The sequence below is a fragment of the Lobosporangium transversale genome (assembly GCF_002105155.1).
Source record: "Lobosporangium transversale strain NRRL 3116 chromosome Unknown BCR41scaffold_6, whole genome shotgun sequence".
In the NCBI taxonomy this organism is placed as follows: domain Eukaryota; kingdom Fungi; phylum Mortierellomycota; class Mortierellomycetes; order Mortierellales; family Mortierellaceae; genus Lobosporangium; species Lobosporangium transversale.
In genome coordinates, this window is record NW_019028984.1 from 72769 (window position 1) to 92938 (window position 20170).

The window sequence follows — 20170 nt, forward strand, 5'->3', positions numbered from 1 at the left end:
TGATTAAGATATAAACCTTATGGGGATCAAAAAGAAAAAAAAAAAAAAAAAATACGAATGGCTCCAACCAGAATCGTTGTGGAAATTGTGTCAAAAAATACATAAATAAATAACTAAAGCGCTAGTAGAACCTTGTTTACCTTGCGACGGCCTGCTTTACGCTTTCTTGCATCTGCTTTTTTGCCAGAACGTCCTGAAGGTAATTGTGATACTGACGCAAATGCCAATGAAGATCCACTTCCAGTTGCTGGTAAGTCCTTGCTCTTGCTGATACGCTCTCCAATGTAACCACGACAATTAGGTGCGCCACAACGGCATTTTTGTTTTTGAGCACCGCTGAATGATGAAAAATTGTAGTCATAACTGATCTCTGTTCCTGCAGGAATGTCTTGAGAGGCGAAAATGCCAATACTCATCTCACCATTTAAAAACCATTTTTCAATCTGACTGTTAGGCGAGCAGCTAATAATTTATTGAAGTATAGAGTGATAGCACATTAGCCTCCATTATTCACGCAGTCCATTATTATCATAGAATCAATGATAGGCGTACCTGTGGTTGACGAATCGAGCATTGGTGCCTTTTTGGCACGCATCGACAACCTCGCCTTTCTCATACTCAAGAAAGTAAAAATTTTTGTTGTTTTTGTAAATAGTTTTCATCCGTCTATGACATTCATTTTGCGAAATAACTTCACCGCGATACTCAATGACCAAGCTTCCTTTCTTGATGGGCGCCATTGTCTGAATACCGAAACCTCGCTCCTGGGTCTACAAAAGCGCAGGAATATTGCGTTACAAATAAAGCCTAATTATTGAGATATATTGATACTAGATTACTCTTCATGGTCTGAAATCAAGAACTTTGAATGCTACATACCCAAATAACACGAAGATGATCTTCATCATGCTTCTTCTGGAATCGCTGGTTTGAGCATTGGTCTCCACATGGGCAATGCGCTGAGATGCACTCGTAAAACATGACGCGGTTATAGCAGTCTTCACCACATCCAACTTTTCCTGCTCCTGGAGGCGGTGGTGTACAATGACACACCATAGGACTCGTTTCTGTCCGGCGCTTCCGTTCAACAAATATATCTATAAGCAGTAGGAGATCATAAAAGCATTAATAAGCGCTAAAGCTTCCTCTATCGGCTTGAGTTTCTAAATATAAAATAAAATAAAGAAAATACACCACATACTGCTTCGAATTTTGATGAATGGCTCTGGTTGCATAGCCTTCCGCAAGAGACCTGCTTTCCATGCTTGCATGATGTCAAAGGGGAGACAGAAGTCGCTTTGGTTAGACATTAGCACCGCACCGTAGTTGATAGGTAGTTGGAAGAAGGATCCTGAACGAGCCGGACCGACGCCCCTGGCTCCTCGCCTGGTCAAGGCCTTCGAGGTCTGTGATTGCTTAGATGCTTTCTTCAGAGTTACAGACAGTTTGGTGTTGTTGACGGGATTGACTTTTAGATCAGCAGAATAGAGTCCAGATTTAAGATAGACTTTTTTGACCAATCGTGCTTCATCTGCTTTTGCCCCTGCAACCGAATCATCCTAAAATAGAGAAAAAGAATGTGAGTCATGTGACATATACAGTGTCATACAGTTTCCATGTAATACAATACATACGTCTGATGAGTCTTCGACGACATGCTCGCCCTTTACACTCTTGGCCTTATTTGAGTCACGACCACGTTTTGAAGGTATAGTCGAAATTGTAGTGGATGTTTTTAATTTCTCAGATTTGCTCTTGCCTTTGTCTACTTTTGCTGGTTTGGCTGGGATGGGTTGTAAATCCTTCTTCGATGCATTAGTGGGTCGACCTACAGTTCGTTTGGCTACAGATCCCTTTACTACTGTTGGCGCAGCTGCGGCTGTGGCTGTAGCTGTTGCTCTCGTCGCTCGACCTCTCCTTGCTGAACCAACCAGGTTCAAGTCATTCGTCTTTCTTGACGGCGAACCTGCGCTCGTCACCTCATTTGCACTGAGATCATCCTCTGATACATTGCCTTTATTGGAGACACCATTCACTTTTTTGTATCCAGTTTGGCTGCCTCTGGTCCTTCGTTTACTTTCATATAGACTTGGATCATATTTTTGAATAGGAGCCAACGCAGCATGCCTCTTGGCTCGTCGCTCAATTATGTTTTGACTTGATACGTCACTAGGACTCGATGTACGTCGCCGCTTGACCCCTGCAGATGCTGATCGGGTTGGTTCTACTGACGCGGATGCTGTAGGCTCTGTAGGCGCTGTAAACATTGAGGGCGATGTGGGCGTTGTGGATGCTGTTGATGCTGCGGGTACTGTGGGAGTTGTGGATGCTGTGGTCACTGTGGGCGTTGTGGGCACTGGAGTAGGTGTGGAGTTCCTTGCCGTGATGGAAGCTGCCTCCCTAGTGAGCGCGTCCAATTGAGTGTAACGCTGCGTTGGACGTGGCTTCTCTGGCGCGACAGCCAGGCCTGCAGCTACTGCAGCCGCCAGTGCGGCAGCAGCTTCCGCTTTTGCCTGCTGTCGGGCTTCTCGCACAATGATAGTAGGTCGATCTACGGTGCCACTGCGATCACATGGTATTTTCGCCTTGGCACAGCGAGCACAGACTGTATTAAAGTCACATCGACGATGCTGAGTTCTGCAGTAGGCACACGAAGTTGGTCCCAAAAAATAACCAGGAGGTCTTCCAGGACGGCGTCTAGGTTGCTGTGGTGCAATGGCTGTTGGTGGGGCATAAGTGCTTCGTGCCTTTTGTTGAATTAGTGTTTTAGTAAGACGAGGTTGAATAAGAGCAGCAATTGGAATATCGAACGACGATCCGTTTGAAGAAGGACCAACCTCAACTTCCCCAGCAGGTCGCAATTTGACAGAAATATTGGGGGGTGTACTAGGGTCGGATGCAACAGGCGGATCTGAAATAACAGATGCAATAAAACCTGTTGAAGTGCCTGATGTCGCTGAAAGCCCTCTTCCAGATTTTGCTGGTCGTTTTAAATCGCCTGTTAAGTGGTATTCAGCATCGCCAAGGATTGATAGCTCTGCATCATCGTCAACCTTGAGAAGACCTGATCGGAGCAATGAAACTATAGATCGCTTTGAAGCTGGAGGTAAAGCGCTATCTGCATCAAAATCCGAAGCAACCTTGTTGATGAAATCATAATCATGAAGTCGGCATTCTTCTTGCTCCTGAGGATCGATCATCTTTTGCATACTATGCACCGTCAATTTTGCAAGCTTCAGTTCTCCATTCTGTTTCTTTGATCCTTTGATGGGTTTTGATTCTATGCCATTGATATTGATTTTAGCCCTGTCCGTGGGAGAAGATGATGGGCCCATAGAGGGGTTGAAGCGTATTTCTGATTGAAAATAACAACGATATCATTGTAGGGCAGGAGAGATGTTTAGTACAATGTATTAAAGTTGGATGATAGTCATGTTAGGTGTATGCATGCAGAATATGAATAGTTATGATCGCGATTGAATACAATTGTGTGTAGATGTGACAAACAAAGAGAACACTAACTAACCTCGACTAACCCGCGTTTCTGCCAAAGAGGGTGATGTAATTTCGGTGGCATTCGTCTGTCTTTGACTAGTAGTTATGGCTCTTACTGATTGAGCAGAGTGGCTGTCACTACTATCACTACTGCTATCATTACAGCTGCTATCACGAGAGGAGTGGTCTGAGAGATCTGTTTCCTCTGTGTTTTCCGAATATCTTGAAGAGGAGCCATTCACTTTATGCTCGACGCTGACTGCTCCGTTTACAGAAGCAATATTTGTGACATCTTCATTTGAAACCTCCAACGCCACCAAAACTGGTGGCATTTCCGTTGAGGCAATAGTTGCTGTGTTAGTCGTTAAGGGTTCATTAGTGCTGTTGCTTTCGAGGATCTTCTTTGCAAAAGTCAGAGCTTCTTCCCTGTCCACTTGCTTCAACAACCGGTTGGCTGCCAGCATCTCTTCTTCCTGACGCTGCAACTCACTTTCATCGGTCGCTGTGTTGACGATGGTCGTTGTAGTGGCGACAATACTAGTGGTAGAGGCGATGGTTTGTAAGATTAATTCATCCTGATCCTTATTTGTGGTGGCATTAAGTTTCCTTTAAAAAAAAAAAAAGCATGAATGGGGATGAAACCGATGTAGAGTCAGATTAAGTCGTAATAGTGGAATGAAAACATCTCTTCTTCGTTAATAGGCTTCCGCGACAGTGCGGAATAAATTGTTCATGGCATTTTTTGTCACAAGTTCATTCCAAATACTTTTGCCCTTCCTGCAATGTAAAACATGTGCTTCAAAAAAAAGGACGAGTCACACGAGATGTCTTGTTCATTTATTACCTTTTCTTTGTCTTGACAGCCATGAGCAAGAAAAAGACTAACCAGTGTGCCCTAGGATGGATCGGGAGAATTTAGGATGCGTGTATGTTTCGAAGGTGAATTTTGTCAGAAGGTAAAATAAAAAGAAGAATTGACAGCCAGTGAATGAATTAAACTCTTTGGATTGTAAAAAAAAAAAAAAAAAAAAATGAAAGAGGAAGGTTAAGAAAAGCTGTGCCTACAAGGACACAGGGGCAAGCGGAATAAAGAAAAAAAAGCTTTGCCAATCGTTAAAAAAAGTGTAGGAAATAACAACCGAGGGAAAACCCAATTGTCCGTATCAATGGATTTTTTTCCTTCCAAGGCAGAGGAGCACTTAAAAATAAAATAAATAAAATAAAAAAGACACAACCTAATAGCACCACTAAACTAACACAAACAATCGAATTAAGATGGAGAAACTAAATGAAAACAATGAATCGAATGGAGAAAAAAGAAAAAAGGAGTGATAGAATAAGAGCCAAAGATAACGAGATGATGCCATCGATAAATCCTCAGACAGAAGATATCTGAAAAATGAACAAGCTCTGATAGATTGCTGCGACTGTCCTGATGGGATAACGGTAGCTGATCTCAGGCAGGTCCAGAGCTGGAATTTCGAGAAAGTCCAGAAATATGGTCCAGAGATGGCTTTGAAAGATGAATCCAGATATAATCCTGGTTCCAAGTAATTCTTGCCAAAGTACACTAAAGTATCGCCTTGAAAAAAAAGAGTCTAAGATCGTCTGGGAATAAGGGAAAAGTATTGGATGAAGTCCAAGCGGAGTAAATAGGAAGGAAAAAAATAAGAAAGAGGAAGAAAAGTAAAGAGAGAATAGGTGTAGGGAGCAAATTAAAAATGAGAAATATGTGTGGTGGCGATTGGGATCATAAGGAGATGCAGTAGTGATTTTTTATTTGTTGGCAAAACTCATTGTCTAGGAAGCTCACAATGACGCTGGACTGCTCGAACAATCACTATTCCTTTTCCCCGCTATACCTTTCTACTTTTTAGTGGAGACCATATCACCATCTTTTATTTATTTGATTCGATCTCGTCATACGCGACTTGTCATTTAAAGAAAGAAAAGGGTTGATGGAGCTGAGAAAGTGAGAAAGTGAAAAATGTAACCATGCTTACTTGTAATCATGGTATAGATTTACAAGGAACAGGCGAACCTTGATAATCTCATCCATCATTCTTTTCCCGAAAACTTAGCCCTTAACTTGTGTAAAAGCCATCTAAAGCTAAAAAAAAAAAAAAAAAAAAAAAGGTATCGTTGTGCCGAACATAAATATCTGAGTGAGAATAGGAGAGGAAGGAGAGGAGAGAAAGAGGGCTCATAGCACACACTTGTAAGTACACTTGTAACATCCGTAATAACAATCAGCATGAGGACGGGACAGCAGAACAAGCATTATTTGAATTCATTATGCATGGTCGCATTTTCAGCCTCCCAAAGAGATTACGCCGAGCCCATGCTTACCCTCTCACCCTCTCATATTTTAGTCCGCAAGAACAAGAAAAGGCCTGAACCTTGGATCACTATTGATTGACCTATTGACACAGAATTTGGAGGATATCTGAACAAGAAACATTCGAGATATACAAAGGATGTTGTGCTACTTTAATACTCGCAGTGTAGGCTGTACTATATGCTATACCGACCGAGAAATAAGATAAGGTCAAAATAAAATAAAACAATTGGTATTTTTACAGGGTGCTTCGGAAAGTCTTAAAAAAGGTAGCCATAAAATCATTACTTCCTCCACTATAATCTGTTTCGCCAACATGGCTTCGAACTACTCCGCTATCGGGACCACCTGCCTTGCTGTTGTCTTCATTAGTGCCCAGACACCATGAACTATCTCGAACTTGTCCGATCCGCCATCGCTCCTCAGGTCGACATCTAAACATATTTCTTAACAAATTCAGTGCCTCTGCACTGCACCCCGTCGGTTCTTCATATCGTCCGTTCAGAATATGTAGACGCAACCTCGGTTCATATTCATCTTGGAACGGTAATCGCCCTGTAAGCATCGCATACAAGACCACACCAAGTGACCACACATCCGACTGAGGACATCGCAGTGGCTTGTGACACCGTAATTGTTCTGGCGAGCTGTAGGCAAGCGACCCTCCTGCAATAGCGCCCTCCTCCACATCTTCTTGGTCACTATTCATTATTGGATCTCCTCCTTGCCCTTCACCTTGATCTCCCCCACAAGACGGCGATGGCTGCGTTAGCTTCAAAGTCGATTCACGTCTTGGTAGTGTAAACAATGTATCGCCAAAGAGTTCCGCAGCTTCTTCATCTTGATACTCTGCTAATCCGAAATCGCATATCTTCCAGGCTCCACTCTCATGCTGCAAAATATTATCTAGCTTGATATCCCTATGAATAATTTTCTTCTCTTCATGCAAGTATCTGACAGCATCTGCGATTTGGTTGAAGATACTCCGCGCATGCTCTTCGTCCAAACCTGAGGGCTTGCTAGAACCTGAAGGATAAATCGCTGCTATTGATGTGAATCCCTGCTGCTGCCGTTGTTGCTGATGCTTTGTCAAGTAATGCAGGAGGTGCCCACCTGTACACAACTCACAAAAGATAAATATTCCTGTTGGTAGCCTCTCGACCGCAATGAATGACAGTACATTTGGGTGAGAGATCTGACTCCAGATGGTAATCTCCTTGTTCAATGTTCTCTGGATCCGACCATGATCAGCTGTTCCTGATTGTATCTTCACGATTTTGACTGCAACTCGTCGTAGATCACTCTTACCATCAGAGGCCTGAACAGTTGTCATGTCTGTCATATACGCCTCGCGCACAACTGAAAACCCTCCATAGCCAATCACTTTACCCAAGATATAATCTCCTATGATGGACCCCTCTTCATCTGGCGCTGGCTCCGGTACTGTTGCATCCGCTAGACTGGAAAGAAAAGCGACCGCAGGGCTATAGGGAAGAGAGCTATATGATGACGATGTGATCATGGGTGTTGATGCTGGTGTGGATGGATAGTTGGAAGATGATGGATGAGACGAGAAAGACCGAGCCCTGGAGAAATGCGATGGGTGTGAAGATATAGATGTGGGATAATTAAAGCGATTGATAGGAATACCGGGAGTACTAAACGGACGGCTACTACCGCTACCACTGTCATTGCTAAGTTCTCTGTTACAATCAAGTCTTTCATGTTCTTTCAAATTATCTTCGGGGCCAAGCTGTAGTTGTAAATCTACATTATGGCCACCATCAGAAACCACGGTGGTGTGTGAGGACGGTGATGCCTTGTTAAAAGCCATACAACTCTGCCTTTGAGCGGATGTTGATGGTGTTGTAAAAGCCGCACTTTCAAATCGTGATGGTAGTGATGGCAATGGCTCTTTGATTGGTATAGCAGTCGGTATGGAGAATGTTGGACTAGAAGTTGTGGATGTGAATGGTGACGATAGCAAGGGTGATGGTTGGACAGACGAAACTATTGGTGGAGGAGATGACGGGGAATGCGGTAGTGATGGTACCACGGATGTAGTCAACCAAGGCTCTGTGTGGGTATGGAGCGTGCTATTGGTGGCCTTGTCCTTGCTTAGGTCAAGGGAAAGTTCTCTTTTGACAACATTCGAGCCTTGTGTCCATGTAAGCCATTCCCGAGCTTCTTTTTCTTTTGATAGCGACTTCCTATTTTGTTCAATAGATGGTGGTGTATATGGGTCGGTGTTATCAGTATAATGATCATGGATAGTAGGAAGTGTGCTCTGAAGCCATCGCCACTGCAAACCGGAGGGTGATGTGTCGATCGGGGATACCATCGGTCGACGCTGCTGATATCTTGTCTTGTCTTCTCCGTCGCCTGAAACGTCTGTGCCTAAATTCGCTCTCCCGGTCTTGCTCTGTGATACATCAGTGTCCAAATAAGAATTTTGTTAGACTTAAAGACGTAGTAGGAAGATGAAGTCCAGGTGAATGAATGCTCAAGCAAACTGACCTGCTCTATCACCTTCATTGCACCATCCTCGTTTCCTGTGGATGTAATTGAACTGTACTGAGCACAGTTTGGATATGTTGGGTTGAACACTAGCCTTTCAGGCTCACTTCGCTGTCTATGTTGATAACATGGCACTTGTTCAGACATCCAATCATGAGATATATCTGTAATAGTAGCTCCTAAAGAATCATTGATTGGTGAAGGCAATAATGATGATAGAGAGGGGAATTGAATACCAAGTGTAGAGGCCGTAGAGGTTGTAAAGGAATAAACAGGGTTCATGGGGTTAATGCCAAATGTCGTGAGCAAGGTCATTATCATTGGTTCCTATGAAGATGTTGCCAATACCAAAATTGTTTGTGCTGTCATCGCCAGAGCCATCTACGGTTTTGCATGCTTGTGTAGCCATCAATAGAGGATTTGGGTCTGATTAGTGGATTGAACGGGGCAATATTTGGTTGCGGATGAGGTTCAGAATACAATAGGAAATTGGTCGAAAGAAGAGAACAAGATCGAGAAAAAGAATTTACGAGAATATTAAGACAAGCTAACGAAAGGCGCAAATGTTCGGCCTGCACAAATCACTGCCAAAGACAAAACAGGTCTGCTGATCCATTTTATAGACCATTGACCGCCCTCTCATCGGTTAATGTTTGTCACAAACGTTGCCACCAAGAGATGCTGTCCGATGTTTATTAGCTAAAAGTCAAAGGGTATGAATGAGGCTCTGATTGCATAACTACAGCATTTCAAATGACGTTCATCTTTACTTAAAGATAAGGACACATAGAAACATGACCTATTGGTTAATATCATCATTAACGTCATGTTGGATGTAATTACATGTGGCTGTCTTGGTTGATGCCCTGATACATGTCATCGATTCATTCAGTCAAGTTGTCTTAGATTGAAAATTGTATTGGCAAATCATATTTTACATATAATGGACTATTGTACATAAAAAAACATCAAAACCGGAAAAGACTAACATTTGCGTAAAAAAAAAAAATAAAAGAAATATTAAGAGGAGGCAGAAACACCTTCACTAGCTGCGCGCACAATCTCTCGCTCAAATCCACCTCGAACAGTGATACACGTGGGACCAGACATCATGTCTGCATCACCATCTGTTGCTGTCATGGTCGAATCACCATCGGTTGTATCAGAAGCTGCTGCGGCTGACAAGAGCATATCCTCAGAAGCTCTCATACGCCTATGACCGCGAGGCGACCGATTGTGGCGTTCCTCGGAATTGACTGTGTACTTGACAGCGTCAATCAAGTTCTTGGGCAGCATCGTTTCCAGTTCATCCATCGTGACAGTGTTGAAACCAAGATCACCAAGGATTTCAGTGTCAGAGATAATGCTCAGTTCATCTTGCTGAGGAATTTGGATCTCAACCATGGTTATTTCCTGGCCAGTTGACTCACAACGACGTTTGCTCTTGGAGCTATAGATGGATATTGATAAAAAGAAAAAAGAATGTTTTAGTTTAAGGTCATCTAAAGGAAATTTATAAAAAAAAAAGAAAGCATGCCAAATTACATACCCTCTCTTGGGCTTCTGTTCTTCGCGAACACGGCGTACAACCGAAATATTCGATTCAGAATCAGAGCTCTGGCCAGCATATCCAGGCATACGCACCACAACCATAGGCAGAGGAAGTCTCTCCTGCTCCCTGTCACGCCTGCGTTGTGCTCTTCTCTCCTTGCGCTCACGTCTTTCGCGTCGCTCCTGTTTGCGTCTCTGTCTGGCTTCTTCATCCTCTTCTTCTATATCTAAACCGTTTGCATCAACACCATTGGCAGTAGCATCTCCAGAGGTATGACGAGGAGACCGATGACGTCGGTGACGCTCTGATCGACGTTGCACCTCTTCATTGAGATCACTTGAGCCCTGTGGTCCTACATCGGTCATGGCTTGGTCTTCATCCGTGGCTCGAGCACGCCTCTCCTTCCGTAGTCGTCTACGCTCTGCACGCTCCTCTTCTTTAGCTTCCCTCCGCTTGTTCCGTTTCACAAGATTCAGAACTTGCACATGCTGTGATGGTTATACAAAACAAAAGATTAAGGTGAAGAATTAGTATTCAAAATTTATTAAAATTCAAAATTCAAAAATAAAAAATAAAAAATAAAAAATAAAATAAAATAAGGACTTACTCGTGTGAGTTGATCTTGAAGTTTAGCCTGTTCAAGCTCAATCTCCAATTTCATGGCATCAACTTTTTTCTGTGATAAGAAATGAGATACAAAAAGCACAAAAGGTTAATCAGGGTTCATTTAATAATGCCTCATGATGCGACAGGGCCATTTTTTGCTCTGGAGATCAGTACCTGAAGCTTTTCAATCTCCATTTCATCATCTTCTGGTTCTTCACTCTCATCATCTCCTCCATCCTCAGGTGGACCACCATTTGTAGTCAAAGTCGCAGCAGCTTGACAACTTGTCACTTCCTGAACAATTGGAGACTCTTCAATACCGACCCAGCGGATGTCTTTGTTGTCAAAAATAATAATACCCAAAGCCTTCAGAACATTGAGAACATCATACACGCGTCGACGGATATTCTATACAAGAAAATATGTTCCGTAAAAGTGTCTGGATGTTAGATTCGGGTGTTGAAGCCATATATCAATTAGGGAGAAAAATGGGGTTTAACAGAGGACATTCTGAGCTGTGCATAAAATAGAATAAAAATAAAAAAATAAAAAAAAAAAAACGGGAATGTATGTTGACATGCATGCCATTGGAAACAGGAGGGGGGGAGGTTTGTTTTACCTCTTGTTCTTTCTCAGTTTGTGCTGTGTCTACATTTCCTCCTTGTTCAGCAACATAAAGTTCTTGTACAAGCTAAAGAAGAAATCTACGGTTAGCATACACATGTTTTTTTTTATCCATTTTCAAAAGCGAGACGGTAGACAAAAGAAACAAGAGAGATAATTGACTTACCTCACTGTAAAGTGTGGAGCCCAGGGCTTCAACTCGTTCATACACACGTTGTGCAAATGCACGGAGTCCTTTCTCAGACTGTGACCCACTCTTAACTTGCACCTCATCTTCAATTCTATAGTTTAGTAATACATGTAAAGAAAGTATGGTATGGCATGTGGGATGAACAAAAAAGATCTGCGCAGGAGGTGTCACATCGCATCTTGTACTTTTATGCTTGCATTTTTAGGTGCATGATCTCCCCCCTCCCAAGAACATGAAAAAAGGAGTGAAAAAACTAAACTTACTGATCAATGACTTCCCCCATGTTAGTCGGGAAAGAGGCGCGGCGAGGACCTCGTTTCTGCGGCTTCGTTTTGGCTTTTTTTGCCTTGGTAGCCGAAAGTGATCGCTCATCTCCATTGACGCTTCCAGAATCGCTCTGTTTACGACTACTAGGATTTGATGTCAAGTGACTTCCTTGAGCGTCTTCTTCTCCATCATCTTCTGTTTCGTTATCGACACTGCTCTTTTTTATGCCTCGGGAAGGCGATGTCTTCCTAAAGACCGGTGGTCGAGTATCCATACCGGATACTTTTTGCTTCTTGGCCCGGTTGTCCATCATAGCGTAATCATCTTCACCATGCTCTTCATTCACTTCTCTTCCTTCTCTAATGTATCTATGTTCACGCTCATGAACATCGTCCCGCTCAGAGCAATGCTCCATCTCGTCTTCACGAAGGTCATACTTGCCGCGTAAGCTGCTAGCAATCGTATGTCCGAAATGACTTGGTTCCCGGTAGTCAAAAGGGGATTCTGTAAAGACATGTGGAGCTGAGATAGGAGTGCGGAGGTAGGAGCCATGAATCTGCACAGATCGGGGTGTTGCAGGCGATATCCTACTGTCTGCACTACGGTACCCGGATGTGTAGCCCGAGCCACTGTGGTAAGAGAAGGGTGGACATCCACGCGACATGTCGTCGGTCCACTTTGTCTGAATGGGCGGGGGTTTTTGATGGGGCATAGTCTCTTGCCGCTCGGTTGATTCGCGATGTGAGCTGTCTGGACGTTGATGATGATGCTGTGATAATGGCCTCTGATGAGTATATGAATGGTCTTGTGGATTTGTGTAGTAATTTTGCGTCGGCACCGATTCTTGTGAGTGTGCCTGTTTGGAAGCATGATATGAATGTTGATACTCATCAGAGTAATGACGATGATGCTGTAAAAGAAACGGTCGCTGTTGATCTCGATGCGACCTATGAGAAGGTGTCATGGGGTACGAGTACTCTGGCAGATTACTGCTGATGTTACTAAAGCCGTTGCTATTGTGGTTGTTAGTTCTTGGTATTGTGTCGTCGTAACTGTGTGAGTGAGTGTATCCGCTGCTTTTTGAAGTAGGTGAAGGGCCAGGAGGAGCCTGATGAGAGTGGGGGTTTTGCCGAGGAACGGATGGAGGATAATAAGAAGAGGGACTTGGTGGCTCATGATGGGGGTGAACGTATCTTTCCTTGTCGTAGGCAGGAGATCTGGCAAAAGTACGAGGGAGTGAATCTGCAGGTAGTGACGATGAGTAAAGATAGTGGCGTTGTGGTGCAGGAGGAAGGTGTGAGTATGTAGACTGTGGCTCTCCATAATGTGATTGAGAATGTTGTGAGTGGAAATAGCTAGATGGCGATTCGCTAGCGTCTACGGGCGAGTGTGCAGCAGAAGCCGAGGCAACAGAAGCAGGGGGTGAGTGTAAGTGATTGAAGTTGTGGTTACCATGGCTATGAGTATTCGCGTGGGCATGGTTATGAGTACTCGCGTGGGTATGATGGGTGTGAGAGTGTGAAGGAACAAGAGAAGGATGTGAGCGTGAATGTGAGTGTGGATGACCAATGGCGCCAGCCTGGGCATGGAGCGCATGTGGATGTTCGGATATAGGACTTGAAGCCGAAGCTCCATTGGTGCGGTGCGTAGGTGTGGCGGCAGAACCGACGGGCGCGGCAGCACGAGGCGTGGAGGTAGCAGTAGCCGAGACGGTCATGAGCAACCAAATAGTGAGACCGATGGTTTAAAGTTGGATATGTGGATGTCTTTATGGATTGAAATGGTAGTGGAAATGTGAATAGGGTGTATAAGAATCTGCCAAGGATAAGAGAGCTTCAGGGTCGTGCTTATCTCCACTTCTGTAGACAAGCAAAGCGAGCCCTGCTTGTATCCGAATAGAACACGCTGTTGGGAGAGGTATGTCTAGGATCTGAGAGAAAAAACAAGCTGTGCAATGAACGTAGAAAGAAAAAGAAAAAGAAAAAGAGGAGGAAGGGGGAGGAAGATATTGGGTTAGATAGGGGTGTATGCCATGCAGGTTAGGACGAGGATATGGAAACGAGGATAGGTGAGAGAGAGTGAGAGCGTTGCGGAGGGGTTTAAGTGAGGATGAATATGGACAAAAAAAGGAGACAAGACGAATGTGGTTTTATTTTATTTCAAATGAGGACGAACGAATGCACAAGAATGAATGTATATGAATGGGGATGTGAATGGATTAATGCAATGGCAAATTGTAAAGAAAAGAAAGATGAAGTGAGAGTGAAAAGGGGATAAGAATTTTTTTTTTTTTTTTTTTTTTTTTTCAGATGTGCATGGTATGCATGCCATTGCCATCCATGGGAGAATAAAGAGATGAGAAGCAAAAAGGTCACGGTTTTTTTTTTTTTTTTTTCATAGTGGGAATAAGAAAGGGATGGTACAAACTGTTAATGTGAACCATCACAAACAAACAAAAAAAAAGTTTCTCTCCAAAGCATGGTCGCATGGACATGGCCTACGAATGGTCAAACGCTGAAGCATGTTCCATGTTACATGCTATTATTATTCATTTTGCAAAAAAAAAAACTACAATGCCAATGCTGCAGCATGTACTACAACATGCCATTAATGAAGGGGGAGTCTATCTGAGTCTAGAGGCCTAGCGCAAAAAAAAAAAAAATTAAAAAAAATGACCGAACAAAAAAAAAGGGCCGACCAAACGAAAAAGAAAGAACCAGTTACACAACGCACACGTTCCCATAGACATCACCATCAAAGAACAAAGAAAATGAAAAAGGGCGAAAGTGAAGGAAAAAAATGGACAAAGAAAACTACAGTGAAGTATGAACGCATGGTTGTGCTTAGCCAATGCGGTAGAAAATGGGGCCTGTGTGTAGCGTGCATTTGTTTTTGCGTTGTTGCTGGCCTGATAGAACATGCTGTGTGTATGCGTGTAAGTTCAAAAAAAGAAAAGGGATCCCGTTGGTTGCGCATTGTGCATGGTTCATGGTGCATGGGGAAGGGAATGGGGAGAGGGAGATTCCACGGTTGTCGCCCTTTACCCTCTGTTGTTGACATGCGGATTTATTTATTTTTGTCAATTATATATCCCATGCCTCTCCTTTTTTTTTTTTTTTTTTGCCCCGCAGACTGCTGCATACGAAGCGGGACGGAATTCATTGTTTGCATATCTCGCATACTCGCATTGTGTACACTGTACAGCAGAAACCTTAGTAGTAGAAACCTTAGACTGTACCGCACAAATAGACGATATCGTGGATAATTGATGCGATGCATTGGATATGTTTATATTTCATGGCTTGCATCGTGAGGATAGCAGGGTCGGTAGGATGAGTAAAATTGTCAATCTTTCTTTCAAAGTCAACCATCTCCTCCTTCCCAATGTGTTTGCTCAAAGAGGTTTAACGCTCTCTTTACTGTCTTTCGAGATGTTATCATCTTCGGAACGAACCCATAAAAGAAAAAAAAAAGAGATGAGGGGGCGAGAGTGAGGACACGCGCGCAGTGGACAGTAAGAGTGCCTTGGAGGAAGCGGAGCAATTAAAGAAGATGTATTTAGCCCAAAGGATTCGGTTCATTGGATAGAAACCATGCCTTGGGAAGCTGGAAAGGAAAATGTATAGGAAGAATGTGCGAATAGAACAGCGAGTAGAAGTTGCGTTGAAGGATCTTTTTTTTTGTTGTTGAATCACTAGTCTGCCAAAATAGTCCACAGGATATTTGTCGTTACCTGTCCGCGTTTCCTTTTCTTATTTGGTCGGAATAAACAAGGAGAGAAGAAGAAAAAAAAGAAAGACACCAAGCAACAACTGTTGGGGATGCAGAGCAAGAAAAGTAAAGTTGGACAGAACGAGTGAAAAGAGACAAGAGTAGAAGGAAGGAAAAAGGAGAAGAGGCGAATGGAATTTTATAATTTTTTTCAAGCATCGGACCATGAGCATGCGAATGTACCTTTCATACAGAATAGGGAAGTAAACAAAAAACTAGCCTCGCAGTCCTTGCTTGAACTTCCAAACCCAAACCCAAAAAAAAAAAACCACGGCAGTATAACCTTGAGTGTTATATCCAAAAGGGGGGACTGTAAAGCACATACCATGGGATTGTGGACATGGGTTGGGATCCAAGGGAAATGCATGGCAGTATATTGATGGAAGATTATTCAGAGAGGCGAAGCGCTTGCTCTACACCTTAATCATGATCCCTTTAAAGCGCGAAATACAAAAAGAGCAAAAAGGGGAAAAAAAAAAAAGTCAAGTAATGTCTACAGTGACCATCACTCCACTTTTTTTTCAAAGTCATGTATTCATAAATTGTAAATACCGTACAATATGTAGATGCCCAAGTAAGTTATAGCATCAAGACATGTGGCCATGGACAGGTCCGCGGAGAAGGTGAGACAATATTCATAATATAAACAGGACCTGGAGCCTTTTAAACGATTCATGCGTAACCATACTATTCCTTTTAAGCCCCAGCATGAACATTGAATATAATAAAACAATATTCTGTCATTCCAATACAGTGCAGACAGTTGGGTTGTTTTTGCCTGCTTTCTTAAAAGGGCTCATCTTTAATAGGATTTACAAATATTTGTTTAGATCCAGCTTATTCTATTTTATTCCTGCAAATTGCTTGCGGTGGCGAGCCAAAACAAATCGTTTGCTGACCTGTTGAGTCCATTGATTTCCCGTCGGTGCACGGATATCCAGCTCTCATTTGTTTCATCCCCAGAATACAAGGATGATGCTCACCGTTGATCTTTTTATTCTCTCTTTCACTTTTCATTCATTTCACTTTCTCTTTTTCGCTTAATTCTGCTATTCTTCTTTCTTTCTAGCGATACGAGGGTAACTTAGCAGCTTGAATGTGCATGTGATGTGATACGGAGTAATAATAATGGATCGGGGTATAATAGGACATGCGCCATTTTTGCTATGCGTGGCATCTGTCATACTCGACCTTGATGAATTTAACACTCCAATCAGAGTACATACAATTCGCTTGAAAAGGTAGGGTTTGTACCAACTATCAATCACTCCCCGCCTTTACATTTTAGCTTCTATACAGGAAACAAACTAAAGGAAAAAAAAGGGGGAGAGTGTGAGGAAAAGGAGAAGGAGAGAAGGGAAAGGAGAAGGTTAAAAGTATAAATTCAAATGAAGTTGCCGATAAAGAATGCTGTGCATGCGCATCAAAGATATATACTTGAAGGTTAAGAAGAACAGTAAGTAGACGGGCACATTGGCATGTTCATGAAGATTTAAAACTTTCCATCTTACACATACTTCTTTCACTCTCTTGGTTTTGTTTACATGATGAGGTAAGCACAGCTTCTTCATCGAATCGTTTGTTTGATTGAGCGATGCGCATTGGTCAGTCTGAAGGTTTATCTCATCCTATATGATATGCACATCGTGAAGTAGTGAGCAAGATGTTTACCAGGAGTCTTTTCTATCCTTTTCTTTTTCCATTTCTGTATTCTATGACATCGATCTCCCCTTTCTTGTCTCACATGCCACATGCCATACGCCACATGTTTCCTCAAATCTTAATTGCAACCGCTTTCTTCTTTCCATAAATCTCATTGATATCCACTGCGGACTAGCTGAGGAAGAAGAGAGACGATAACCTCGATTTGTCTGTCCATATTTGGAGAAATCCTTGGTTATTGGCAGTAAGCAATGTCAATTTTGCGCGACCACCTTATCAATCTCCTAAACAAGGCTGGTAGCTTTCCCCCCCTCCCCTTTTTTTTATTCCAGTTCATACACTGCAACTTGATGTTATAACAAACTGCTTTCATCAACTGTCGTGGTCTTGATATCTGGGCTCGAAAGGGCTTCTAGCGATTAATTTAGAAGCGCGAGGAGTGGCTTACCTGATGGATAAAGACTAATACAAATACCATGGCCCATGCGTGCGAACTATTTGGGCTTGATGCTTGATGAGCTTACTGAGCTTGATGACATGGTTCCGTCTGCTTGATATACTCAATTTCATCCCTCTTCTCTCCTCGCATTTGTTACTGAAATGATGTCGTCGATTTCACAGTGCGCCACATCCTTGACGCGTAATAATATCAATAAAAGAGCCAAGAGCAAAGCCCAAAGAGAGCAGCACCATTTCCGATTTTTCCATGCCATGCGATGATATACATTTCGGAACCAAAGCCATGCATTCTTAACAATTCTACAGCCCACAATTTCTCTCGACAATCCTTTCCCTGCATCGCCCAACTCTTCATTTGCCCCCATCCTCCCTTGCCCTTGCCCAATCCTTTGCCCAATCCTTAGCCCTTGCTTCTGCTTCTGCTCCTGCTCTTGCCACTCAAGGCGCCTATCCCATCCATCATTGCCATTCTTTCTTTTTCTTTTTTTCTTATCTTTCCTCGTAACGCCTTCTTATTCCTTAACATACACCTATTGACCTTGGTCTTGACAGAAAAAATAACAATAATGATTGCAAACAAACAAGCAGGTACTTTCAAGAACAAGCAATTGCAGCATGGCATGGTAGCATGGTAGCATGGCTCAGAATGAAGAATGACATTAGTGCTTTATGATCACTTGAATCAGCTTGACCAACACTTTATTTCATTTTTATTTTGTTTGAAAGAGCGGGTTGGACAGGAAGATACTCCTGTCACATCATTACGATTTCTACTCCTTGGTGATGTAGGAGTAGGAAAAAGTTCATTTATTGACACGTTCATTTCAACACTTGCCAACATTCACTCTAATGAGACACTTGAAGAGTTCATTCCTAAGCCAGCAACAGCGACCTCTTATCTGTCTTCATCAGTCTCATTGAGTCCACCCGCTATCTGTCTCCCAGTGATTCAGGTCAGAACAGCGCACACTCTTCAGCACAAAACAGAGGCAGCTCGACCAGGAGAGGGTCTTACTCATGACCCACTCGGCTTATTACCGCCCAAGATTGAGATTCCTTCAAGAGAAGTGCGTTTCGTAACATTACCAGGCTATTCTTCCACAACGAACCCTTCCTCGATCTTGTCCATGACAGATGACTATCTCAATCACCATCTACAGACAGCAACGTCTATTTTTGCGCCTTCTATATCTTCATCGCAATTGGCCTGGTTTCTGATTGCAGGTTCCGGAGCTCATTCACTTCCAACATGCGCATTTTATTTCGTACTCTATGAACTAAAGCCTATCGATATCCTGTATATGAAACTGTTTCATGAACGCGTTAATCTGGTCCCTATCATCACAAAGTCAGACACACTCTCAGAAAAGGAGCTGTGGATTCTGAAGAAGAGAATGGTCCGACAGCTCAAGTTGAACGGCATCATTTTTCATACATTTGGCAAGGACCTTGCAACAGTGGAGAAGATGATTGAGCAACGTCAGTGGGGTGCTGCACCATTCGTTGTTAGTACGCGTCGTGACGCAGATGGTAACTTACTCAAGAGTGAGTTGGAAGCATTGGTGAAATCTTGTCTTTATGAACGTTTTCGATACTCACAAGAGGAAGCAGCCCACAAAGTTATTACCTGGAGGTAAGTAGATTACATAAAGTAGAAAGGGTGGGGGGGGGGGGGAGATGGAAACAAAATCAAACAATAGACCTGTCGAAAGATGGCAGAACGGCGCGCTCATCAATTGTTTATTATTTTTTGAATTGTTTGAATGCAATTTAGGAAGGCTTTTGGACCCTCGAGATTTTCTTTCATCACCACTCCGGAAAAGTTTTGGGGTACACAAGGGTTATTAAACGCATCAAACGCATCAAACGCATCAAGCGCATCAAACGCATCAAATATGGAAACACCATCAGCTGCAAAACCAAAACCATCAGCGCCATTTCCAGAACCAGCTCGGAATAGTCATTGTATTGTTGAATCTGATGTTGGATATACCCCATCGCCTCAAACTCCAACTCCGACTCCAGCTCCGTCTTTGCCTTCACCTCCGCTAGTACAGAATCATGTTCTAGATGCAAACAATTTTGCAACTGGATTCCATGCCAGTGTGTCAACGGCATGTACGAGTCCAACTTCACCAACCTTCGCACCAGGAAATGGGATGCTCGCATATCTTTCCCCGTCGAGTTCTGCCGCTAGTCCTACGATGACATACGTGCCCTCAACCACATATACCTCACCAGTCTTGAAGTCTATGGAAGAAAATGCGGCTGCTCAGGCCCGTTTGAGCCTAATCCAACAATCGACCGGAATGGTTGTGGACAGTTCAACTCGTCCGAATGTCATCATGGATGACAAGAGTAAGAATACTGTTCACGCACCCACATCAGAGACCTCATATATGGGATCGTACATGCTACCGCCCTCAGCAGCCGATGGGTAAGTGTTCTGAGCCTTGCAAATTCAACTTATATGATAGACTCTCGATATCTGCAAACATTGTCATGACGTATTAATTTTCTCTTTCTTTTTTTTTATTTTTTATTACGTTTTAGATCTGAAGTCAAGGTCGAAATCCCATTCACTGCAGCATCCTATCAGCCAACAACGAGTGATAAAGGGGCTGATTCTACAGTTCATCGAACATTTCAACAGACCCAGATACAACACACATCGTTCATTCAACCCATC

At 43.0% G+C, this 20170-nt stretch overlaps 6 protein-coding genes across 6 annotated transcripts; 2 read left to right on the forward strand and 4 right to left on the reverse strand.

The window, feature by feature from the left end:
• Nucleotides 1-113: 113 nt before the first annotated feature.
• On the reverse strand, nt 114-1337 carry BCR41DRAFT_300963 (hypothetical protein; the record flags this gene model as incomplete). Its single annotated transcript, XM_022020602.1, has 4 exons — nt 114-462; nt 553-770; nt 880-1097; nt 1202-1337. Coding segments are annotated over 4 exons (921 nt in total), but the record flags the coding sequence as incomplete, so codon positions are not given.
• A 4640-nt stretch (nt 1338-5977) lies between these two features.
• On the reverse strand, nt 5978-8920 carry BCR41DRAFT_347564 (kinase-like domain-containing protein). The gene is made up of 3 exons (XM_022023121.1): nt 8699-8920; nt 8351-8529; nt 5978-8255 (listed from the first exon to the last, which is right to left on the reverse strand). The coding sequence occupies exons 1-3, from the start codon at nt 8757-8759 to the stop codon at nt 6072-6074; spliced, it is 2424 nt and encodes an 807-aa protein (XP_021884335.1). The 5' UTR covers nt 8760-8920; the 3' UTR covers nt 5978-6071.
• A 93-nt stretch (nt 8921-9013) lies between these two features.
• On the reverse strand, nt 9014-10618 carry BCR41DRAFT_201815 (hypothetical protein). Its single transcript, XM_022019890.1, has 3 exons — nt 10510-10618; nt 9194-10390; nt 9014-9049 (listed from the first exon to the last, which is right to left on the reverse strand). The coding sequence occupies exons 1-2, from the start codon at nt 10561-10563 to the stop codon at nt 9371-9373; spliced, it is 1074 nt and encodes a 357-aa protein (XP_021884336.1). The 5' UTR covers nt 10564-10618; the 3' UTR covers nt 9014-9049; nt 9194-9370.
• Nucleotides 10619-10824: 206 nt separating this feature from the next.
• BCR41DRAFT_201841 (hypothetical protein) lies at nt 10825-13409 on the reverse strand. The gene is made up of 4 exons (XM_022019891.1): nt 11586-13409; nt 11299-11413; nt 11128-11189; nt 10825-10916 (listed from the first exon to the last, which is right to left on the reverse strand). Exons 1-3 carry the CDS (start codon nt 13304-13306, stop codon nt 11157-11159), a joined length of 1869 nt encoding a protein of 622 aa, XP_021884337.1. The 5' UTR covers nt 13307-13409; the 3' UTR covers nt 10825-10916; nt 11128-11156.
• Nucleotides 13410-13993: 584 nt separating this feature from the next.
• On the forward strand, nt 13994-14940 carry BCR41DRAFT_201782 (hypothetical protein). The gene has a single exon (XM_022019889.1). It carries the CDS (start codon nt 14261-14263, stop codon nt 14852-14854), a length of 594 nt encoding a protein of 197 aa, XP_021884338.1. The 5' UTR covers nt 13994-14260; the 3' UTR covers nt 14855-14940.
• Nucleotides 14941-18766: 3826 nt separating this feature from the next.
• Nucleotides 18767-19107, forward strand: BCR41DRAFT_347570 (hypothetical protein). The gene is made up of 2 exons (XM_022023122.1): nt 18767-18929; nt 19021-19107. Exons 1-2 carry the CDS (start codon nt 18783-18785, stop codon nt 19045-19047), a joined length of 174 nt encoding a protein of 57 aa, XP_021884339.1. The 5' UTR covers nt 18767-18782; the 3' UTR covers nt 19048-19107.
• Nucleotides 19108-20170: the final 1063 nt, after the last annotated feature.

Excerpts from the sequence above, each read along its gene's own strand:
- BCR41DRAFT_347564 (XM_022023121.1), bottom strand. The coding sequence starts at position 8,759 with ATGGCTACACAAGCATGCAAAACCGTAGATGGCTCTGGCGATGACAGC. Across the intron at positions 8,530-8,698 it reads TGACAGCACAAACAATTTTG|GAGCTACTATTACAGATATA; the intron begins GTATTGGCAACA and ends ATGATTCTTTAG. Across the intron at positions 8,256-8,350 it reads CAATGAAGGTGATAGAGCAG|AGCAAGACCGGGAGAGCGAA; the intron begins GTCAGTTTGCTT and ends GATGTATCACAG.
- BCR41DRAFT_201815 (XM_022019890.1), bottom strand. The coding sequence starts at position 10,563 with ATGAAATTGGAGATTGAGCTTGAACAGGCTAAACTTCAAGATCAACTC. Across the intron at positions 10,391-10,509 it reads TTCAAGATCAACTCACACGA|CATGTGCAAGTTCTGAATCT; the intron begins GTAAGTCCTTAT and ends TAACCATCACAG.
- BCR41DRAFT_201841 (XM_022019891.1), bottom strand. The coding sequence starts at position 13,306 with ATGACCGTCTCGGCTACTGCTACCTCCACGCCTCGTGCTGCCGCGCCC. Across the intron at positions 11,414-11,585 it reads ATGGGGGAAGTCATTGATCA|AATTGAAGATGAGGTGCAAG; the intron begins GTAAGTTTAGTT and ends ACTAAACTATAG. Across the intron at positions 11,190-11,298 it reads GCTCCACACTTTACAGTGAG|AACTTTATGTTGCTGAACAA; the intron begins GTAAGTCAATTA and ends AGCTTGTACAAG.
- BCR41DRAFT_201782 (XM_022019889.1), top strand. The coding sequence starts at position 14,261 with ATGACCGAACAAAAAAAAAGGGCCGACCAAACGAAAAAGAAAGAACCA.
- BCR41DRAFT_347570 (XM_022023122.1), top strand. The coding sequence starts at position 18,783 with ATGAAACTGTTTCATGAACGCGTTAATCTGGTCCCTATCATCACAAAG. Across the intron at positions 18,930-19,020 it reads TTCATACATTTGGCAAGGAC|TCAAGAGTGAGTTGGAAGCA; the intron begins CTTGCAACAGTG and ends ATGGTAACTTAC.